Source organism: Pseudovirgaria hyperparasitica (assembly GCF_010093815.1).
Source record: "Pseudovirgaria hyperparasitica strain CBS 121739 unplaced genomic scaffold EJ05scaffold_2, whole genome shotgun sequence".
Classification (NCBI taxonomy): domain Eukaryota; kingdom Fungi; phylum Ascomycota; class Dothideomycetes; order Acrospermales; family Acrospermaceae; genus Pseudovirgaria; species Pseudovirgaria hyperparasitica.
Window position 1 is genome coordinate 1,026,124 of NW_022985550.1, and position 7,976 is coordinate 1,034,099.

The 7,976-nt window shown below is 52.2% G+C and overlaps 4 protein-coding genes across 4 annotated transcripts; 3 read left to right on the forward strand and 1 right to left on the reverse strand.

Moving 5' to 3' along the window:
• Window positions 1–1,272: 1,272 nt before the first annotated feature.
• Window positions 1,273–2,144, forward strand: EJ05DRAFT_522138 (uncharacterized protein; the record flags this gene model as incomplete). Its single annotated transcript, XM_033748777.1, has 2 exons — window positions 1,273–1,579; window positions 1,678–2,144. 2 exons carry the CDS (start codon window positions 1,273–1,275, stop codon window positions 2,142–2,144), a joined length of 774 nt encoding a protein of 257 aa, XP_033604329.1.
• Window positions 2,145–2,895: 751 nt separating this feature from the next.
• EJ05DRAFT_507495 (uncharacterized protein) lies at window positions 2,896–3,816 on the forward strand (the record flags this gene model as incomplete). The annotated part of the gene is made up of 1 exon (XM_033747923.1): window positions 2,896–3,816. One exon carries the CDS (start codon window positions 2,896–2,898, stop codon window positions 3,814–3,816), a length of 921 nt encoding a protein of 306 aa, XP_033604330.1.
• Window positions 3,817–4,155: 339 nt separating this feature from the next.
• EJ05DRAFT_507496 (uncharacterized protein) lies at window positions 4,156–5,475 on the reverse strand. The gene is made up of 2 exons (XM_033747924.1): window positions 5,011–5,475; window positions 4,156–4,939 (listed from the first exon to the last, which is right to left on the reverse strand). The coding sequence occupies exons 1-2, from the start codon at window positions 5,187–5,189 to the stop codon at window positions 4,339–4,341; spliced, it is 780 nt and encodes a 259-aa protein (XP_033604331.1). The 5' UTR covers window positions 5,190–5,475; the 3' UTR covers window positions 4,156–4,338.
• Window positions 5,476–5,938: 463 nt separating this feature from the next.
• Window positions 5,939–7,917, forward strand: EJ05DRAFT_535202 (uncharacterized protein; the record flags this gene model as incomplete). The annotated part of the gene is made up of 2 exons (XM_033749234.1): window positions 5,939–6,622; window positions 6,718–7,917. The coding sequence occupies 2 exons, from the start codon at window positions 5,939–5,941 to the stop codon at window positions 7,450–7,452; spliced, it is 1,419 nt and encodes a 472-aa protein (XP_033604332.1). The 3' UTR covers window positions 7,453–7,917.
• Between the last annotated feature and the right edge of the window lie 59 nt (window positions 7,918–7,976).

The following is a 7,976-nucleotide window of genomic DNA, read 5'->3' on the forward strand; positions in this document are numbered from 1 at the left end:
GGAAACGCTCATGCCGTATCTAGACCTCCTAAATCCCTGTCCAGATCCTAGATATCAAGTCATCCAATTCATCAATGAACCATTAGACTCCTATCCTTTACCAGAAACTGCTGAGCAAAAGAACTACCATTCAAGCCTTGTACCGATTGTACTGAACATTGATATAATGCCGTAGAAATCTTTCGAAATAAACATGTCCGTGTTTGATAGTGATGATGGAAATAGTGCTGTCGTGCAGATTGACCATGTATGTGAATTTATTTTATTTGTACCTTCTGATATGACTGCTCTGAGATTGTTCGTGTTGTGTGGATGTTTTGTATGGGCACTGGATGAATGGATGCGTGAGTAGGTATATGGATAGGGATGTGAGTAGGTATATAAGTGGATGGTGATGGCATGTTTTGCGTAGATTTAGCAGGTAGTAGGTTCAGTTGTGCTGGGAGGGATAATTATTGTAGTGGGATAGTCTTCCACGGAGAGAATAGGAATCTGGACTTTGATAGTCAGATAGACAGCATAAAGGGGAGGGATGGTAGCAAGGGCACTAGAGTTCATATGAGTCTGGTATTCGTGCTTGATCGTGGAGTGCACTGTGTGAATCTGGGCAGGTGTGAATAGAGAGTTATGTTTTTGTGCCTTGCGAATGGATTTTGTTATTAAACTATGCGTCTGTGACTCAACAGATGTCGGTATTTTTCCAAATTCGAGCAAAAGAAAACCGTGTGAATGAATAAATATCACGCATCGAGTGAAGGAATATGTGTTTCCGTACCCGACGACCTGAGCGTCGAGGAAGGTTAGCATTGATTTGATTTATGTTTGTTTAGGAAAGATTATTTGGGTGATTGGGATGAGGGACAGATGATGGGTTGTTTGTTGTTAAGTTTCGACGTGTGAGAAGTTGGTGAAGTGAAAGGTAGACGATTTGGGGACAGGGGTTTTGATTGTATTCACTTCACCTTGTAGCTCGACAAAGTGTGTTGGAACGGTGAGCGACTTGTTCTTGGGTATTGTAATTCCCTGAGCTCACCTCCCGCATTCGTTTCGCTCTCTATGTCTCTCTGCAGTTGATATTACTACAATTGCAATCCTCGACTCACCTCTCGATAACCTCGATCCGACCTCAATTGGAGTCATCATAACTACAACCGCAACCACAACTCGATATAACGTCGACTTGCAATCATAGCTCTCAGCTACTCTCGATCGCGATCCTCAACCTAAGACGCACCACTTCCACAATCCCAACCACAACCACAACCACCAGCAATGAACTCCCCATACTCTCCAGGCCCTCCCCCTCCCCATATCTTCACCCCGCCCCACCAATCCGGCCCTCACCCAACCGCCTGGCCCTCACAATTCCGTAATCAACACCACGGCCCCCCAATGAACCATCCCCTCTACCCAGGCCCCATCCCGCAACCAGACAATCCCCAACCCAGCCCGAGCCCCGAGCCCAAGCCCACAAAGACACACCAGCCAAGCCAAGCCGACGTCAAGGCCTCATTTGCCCGTTTGGCCGAGTGTATCCCAGAGGCAGCACTTACGTCGTCGGAGAGAGCTTTGTTCTTCGGTATGTGTAGTAATCGTGCCTTGCGTTTTGGATCCTGGGGTTCTTGACATTATCAATCATTTCCTCATCAGCTACCTATAATCTAACATACATCACAGCAAACATCCGCCTCGCCTTCCCGGCCCACACTCACGCCCTCGAAATCGTGTCCGCTACATCGACAAGAACAGTCGGTCGTGACGAACTGTATCATTCCCGCTGCCGCTACCTTGCGCTGGTCTCATTTGACCACAACAATGACGGCGATTCCGGCAATGACGGTGAAGAGATGCAGATTCTAGCAGAGAGTGGCAGGGCTGTGCTGAGGTACCAGGATGAGGAAGAGGAAGTGGAGGAGGTTGAAGTCGTGGGAGGGGGAGGAGGTGGGATGAGTTTGATGAAGGGGTTGTTCAGGGGCTTGTGCGCTGCTGTTGAGGAGGTTGTGGAGGGGAAGTTGGATGGGGTTCGGAGGAGGGATGGGGAGAGGGAGAAGGAGAAGGAGAGGGAAAGGGAGAAAATGAGAGAGAGGGAGGGGAAGGGGGCTAGGAAGGGGGAGAGGAAGGTTGCGTTTGATAGGAGGGGATAGGGGTATTGAGGTGCTGGGATGGTGAAAGCAAGCAAACGCAATCAAATTGGGTTGATGACAGCGCTGAACATTCGAGCTTCAAGGCATAATTGGATATGCAAGCACTTGGGCCCAAGCAAACAACAAAATATCGATCAAGCAAACCATATACAGAGTGCACAATATACGCAAGCAGTCTCGCCATCTCATTCCCCCTTTCCTCTCCGGCCCTTGTCCATTAAGAAATCTACAAAACACCCACGGCATATCTCACCCTACATACTTCCCACCGAAGAGAGACTCTGGAGATAGTAGACTTTACTAGCCGCTGGCGTGAATAACAACAACCAGGACCCTTCCTGACCGGGAGTCCTGCTTAAAGGTCTGTACTTTTGTTATATCTTGCCACATGATCTGCGGGACTTTGCGCGCGTTCATATGTACGAGATTCAGTAAGATGGCCACGTGTGTGGTGATCACGATGGTGATGATGATGTTTGCTATCAAGAGCATGGTCATGTTGTTAAAGGGAAACTGAGAACTGTGTCTATAACCGTCAACAATCCCTGCCCCGCTAATCCATAAGCGAGAGGCTAGGCCAGGGTCTTCGCTTCGTACAGTGGCCCCACCTGCTTTTTGGTAGATCCCCGCTAAATTGTCAACCTCCAGCAACCTTTCTCCAAACTTTCATACCCTACCAATACACAGTCGCAACGCTGCTACCTCTATTGTCCGTCCCAGACGACCGCAACTCGCCCATCGTCGTCGCGCAATGGCAGACAGTGACGAGGAATTCTACACCATCCCGATCAAAGACCAGCGTGTCTTCGGCGCCGGCATCAAGCGCAAACGAGTCGCCTTCGTGCGCGCCTCTACTGCAGCTTCCACGACTACATCGCCCAACACCAGCAACACCACGCCTACTCTCGCCGAGCAATATCTCGCCAAACACGCACAGAAGAATACACAGGCATCGCAGCTCGCCGCTGCCGCCGCTGCTACTGCTGATGACGGCGACGATGACAACGACAACATAACACCAGCGCAACCCCCTCCCCTACCAAAATGCGAAATATGCAAACACCCAATCCGCACACACACGCCCACCTCACCAAGCAACGGCAACAACACCCACAACAACACGAAGCAAACCGTATCAATCCCCCACGAAGCCACAATCCCGCACCAGCTCGCCCTCGCCCACTCCCACCCCCCCTCATCCATCGACCGCACAAGCAGAGGCCTCCCCTACATGCAAGCCCGAGGCTGGGACCCCGACGCACGCCAAGGCCTCGGCGCGACGGGTTCAGGGATGCTCTACCCCATCGAGGCAGTGGAGAAGAGAAACCGGTTCGGGATTGGTGTGCGGGTGAAGAAGAAGCAGGTTTTGGCAGAGGGTGAGGATAAGGAGGGCAAGAAAGCGGAGCGGGAGAGGGAGAGGATAATGAAGAAGAAACTGGTCAATCTCGATGCGAAGCAGATTCGTCGTCTGGATGACGAGGAGCGCAGGGTGGCGGATCGGATGAGGGAGTTGTTCTATCGTGATGAGTCGGTGGATAAGTTGCTTGGAGCCATGAATGAGGCGCCATCGCTATCGGTGGTGAAGACGGCGAAAATGAAGTCGAATGTGAAGAGGATGCGGAGGCAAGTTAGTGGGTTTGAGGGGTTCGATCAGAAGGGCAGGTGGATTTGAGCATCTGAGCGTTTGGCTGGCTGGCGGAGTGCGTGCATGCGTGCATGCGGGCATGTGGAAGTGAAGGGAAAGGGGAAGAGGCGTTCTGTTTGATTGAGATACCCGCAGGAACACTTCCTGCATCCTGCACATATGGCGTCATGGGTGGGAAGACGTCCATGAACACACAATTTATGCTTGGTGGAAGAGGCTTGGACCGAATCAATGGGAGGCTATTTGTTGTTTGTTCGTCTTTCGTGCCGCTGATGTTGTCCATGTTGTCAATCAGCAGGCAGGTGGCTACACAGCATAAACAACAACACAGCCGTGTTTGGTTGAACCGTTGTTCGTTTGTGCACCACCATGCCCATGCAGACGCGCGCTTTATATTCATAGGCGGATGAAAATGACTACTGCACATTGCCTTAAATCTGATATATGTACGTATATAGCAAATGCTAGAGACAGCATGCCATCACCCATAAAAACGTCGCTGCAGCAAACGCCCCCAAAAAGCAGACAATCCGACACACACAACGCCAGCTATTTGAAAATGACAATCAACAACACCAATATCACAATCAACACTACAATCAGCGACAGACTCCAATTATCCTTTGCTTTTCTGCTAAAGTTGTCCAGGTTCGAGCGCGCCCGGTTCAACGTACTCTGATGTCTGTTCACGCCCTCCTCGACGTCTTCCAGCAGCATGACGTGGTCGTCCAGCTCGTTGCCGATCTGCATGCTCAGCTCGCGCTGTCGCCCAATTGAGCGTCCGAGTGTGTCGAGTTGCTCGTCTTGCTCTTGTATCACGCCCTGGTGATACATGTGGATTTGTTCATTTGACAAGTAGGCCTGGGCGTCTACGGCCGAGGGCTCTGAAGGCTCATCCGTGTAGCGGGCGGGGAAAAGTGCAGCTCGATTCGGATCCGGAGATGCTGGGGTTGGAGGTGAAGAAGAGGAAGAAGCATCGGTAAAGCGGACAGATTTGCTGGCGGGCTTTTGCGCGGCGGCGAAGTCGGGCGCGAGAGAGGATGAGTTTGGGGATGTGAGGGCTGCGTCAGGAGAGTGGCCGAAGCCGTGGAATTGGGATTGGAGGGCGGAGAGTTGGGATTTCAGCCGGGGGAGGTCTTGGGCGTAGGTGCTGGGGACAGCAGGTCAGATCATGCATGCATGCCATGTAGGAGAAGGGCCATGTAGGATATAGAGACGTACGAATCAGGTCTTGCTTCCAGTGCCTCGATGCCAGACGAGAGCGACTCGAGCGATCTGGAAATCTGGCCATCGTGAGAATTGGGCTCGAGATTCAGCGAAATGGCCCGCTGTCGCTCGAGGAGGGATAGCTTGATGTGATCGGCGAGGAGGAAGAGCTGCGACGGGTTCGAGGAGGACATGGCGCTTCTTTTTTTGGCGACTCCTCGATGGGAGTGGGTAGGCTCGATGGGAGTAGAAAGTGAGCTGAATGGCAGAATATGCACCCAAGCGCAGGCACAAACAACCGCTGCCGGGGCGTCGGGCCGCCGGGGACTGGTATAGGAGAAGCAAACTTTTGGCTGAGGAGAAAGGAAAAAAAAGACAAGTTGAGGTTGTACACAGTCTCGGCGATCAGGAGGCTCGGGAGTGGTGTAGATGAGATTGTTTGGCTGGCGGTGTATTGTGACGGTGATGTAGGAGAGGAAGAGCGATTGGGAGTGTCGTCAGTGCTACCAGGGCCCCCCCCTACTTACCTAGGTACTTACCCCCCCGCGCGCCTTAGCAAATGCAGCAGTCGCAGGTGGTGCAGGCGTCTTTTGCAGCGGGCCTAGTCCCTACGAATCACGAATCGGTCCGCCGTCCGCGGGAGTTCCTCCGCCGAACGCTCCCTTGGCTCCTCCGTCGTCACTACCCACCCTGCACCACATCGACAATACACTTCCAGGTACAACAAACGTGCACGCGCATTCCTCCATTGTTCATTCACTTCCCGCCCCCTGCCCTTATCCTTCTTTGCTCACACATACACGCTCGCAAATTGCCTCATTCCACAGCGCCCGCTTTTGCTCTCTTTGCAATGCCCCCTCTCATCTTATAGCCTTTCGTTTCCACCTGTTGACCACAGGCCCCTTTCGTCCGACCTTCGCTTTCAACCTCGCCCAAAAACAACATGTCGGATGCTGGAGATCGTAGCTCGCGACGCTCGTCCAGGGCTGCTGCCAGTAGGCCACACTCGCCTCCGAGAAGCCCTCCGATCGAAGTCGCAGGTTCAAGTTCTAGGACTCCAGAGTTCCTGGAGCGGCACAACAATGATGCCCAAATTGTCGGTCACCCTCCGAGTACCCCTTCACCGATTGCCATCGCTGCAGCATACTCACCATCATGTCGACTTCGACAGCCTCAGGACCAGTCTTCAGCCGCCCCCAACCTTTCAGTCGACCTCAGAGAGGTCGAGTATGTCTCTAACGTAGACGACAACTTGGTCTGTCTGATCTGTCACTGCCCCTTCGTTGAGCCGCGCATCCTGTCGTGCGATCATGCGTTCTGCAAGGAATGTCTGGTTCAGGCCTTCGCTGTCCAGCGTCCCACACATACGACGTGCCCGACCTGCCGCACTCCGGCCAAGCTCGAGGACTGCTCCCAGAAAGTCCACCGAATGACCGAACGCATGCTGGACGAGTTGGTTATAAAGTGTCCAAATAGCTACCTGGGTTGTGGCTGGGCCGAAAAAAGAGTTGACGTACAAGACCACATTGAGCTATACTGCAGCTATACCATGTTGGCGTGTCCTGACAGGGACTGCAAGCTTCAGATCCTAGCAAAGGACTTTCATCGTGGCTGCCTGCATGGCACCGTGAGTTGCCGAGACTGCCACATCTCGATGATGAAGAAGGACATCCAGGTAGCGTACAACGTTACGAACAAGTATCGGGTGCTGACGCCACTTAGGATCACATGAAGAAGTCGTGCGAGAATCGCATGACTACCTGTAATGAATGCCAGAAAGAGCTTGTTCGCGTTGACTTGCCGTCCCACCTTGCCGAGTCCTGTCCAAAGGCTATCATACCCTGCACCGGCGAGCCTATCGGCTGTGACTTCAAGGCTGAGCGTGTTGACGTCTTGAAGCATACACCAGATTGTCCCATGGTAAAGATGTATCCTCACTTCGCCGCACAGAACGCCAAGATTGAGGAGCAGGGCAAGGCTCAGAAGCTTATGAATCGCAAGATCAACATTCTGGAAGGTAGCATGTCAGCTCTTCAAGACATGCTTACTCCAGGAAACGTGCCGTCTTCATTGTCTGATATGAACGATCTGACCGGGGCTCCTTTCGACTCTGGCATTCATCACGTCCTGTCAGTCAATGAAACGCTTCGTGAGGAAGTCGACCGCACAACTAGTGCCCTGGCAGAGTTGGACGGCCGCTTAACCATGACGGTGTTGAATGAACAGAGTCGTACTAGGGACGAGCTCTTGCACATCAATCATGCCATTGGATCCATGCGAGTGCAGCTTCAATGGCTAATCAGCGCGCGTATACAGGCTCAGGGACGTGTTTCGGGCAGTTCAGTTCCAAGTGCTAGCGGACCTTCCGGGTCTGCCAGCGCCGGTTCTAGTTCCGGGGTCAACCTGCAGCCTGTCCGTCGACTGAGCGATCCGAACCGTCAAGACCCCAAGCTATAAGCTGGTTATCAAGCAGGCAAGCACACTTTACGAAATTATGAATTATTGACTACTCAAAAAAAGGCGTTCTCAAAAGCGGAAAAGACTTCTGGCGGTTGAAAAGTTCTGCTCACACGGGGGTGTTTGGAGGCTCAATCATCGAAAAATGGATTTGTTGTTGATATCATGATTCCGCGAAAAGGCGAAAAACGATTGGCGGAGCCACATGACTTTCAGCGTACTCAGTTTGTCAGGACGCAGTTTAGAGATTAGGATACCCGGGTTGTATTTGGAGTCGGATGGATGGAGCTGGCGTACTAGTAGAGCAGGCTTCACGACTCGACTCTTCGTCATATGGTGTGTGGCCCAAGGCGTTGTCGGACAGGTGTCTGTCTGTAGAACACATCGTCTTGAGACGAACATTTGAATGCAAAACCTCAGGAGGAATTGCACAGGTCGGAGAGATAGCATCAACTCAACTCAAACATTCGATAATTCTACTGGCTGCTCGTGCTGTTCCTGAGGTTCTTGATGTAGCTAGCGTG

Excerpts from the sequence above, each read along its gene's own strand:
- EJ05DRAFT_507496 (XM_033747924.1), bottom strand. The coding sequence starts at position 5,189 with ATGTCCTCCTCGAACCCGTCGCAGCTCTTCCTCCTCGCCGATCACATC. Across the intron at positions 4,940-5,010 it reads CTGGAAGCAAGACCTGATTC|CACCTACGCCCAAGACCTCC; the intron begins GTACGTCTCTAT and ends TGCTGTCCCCAG.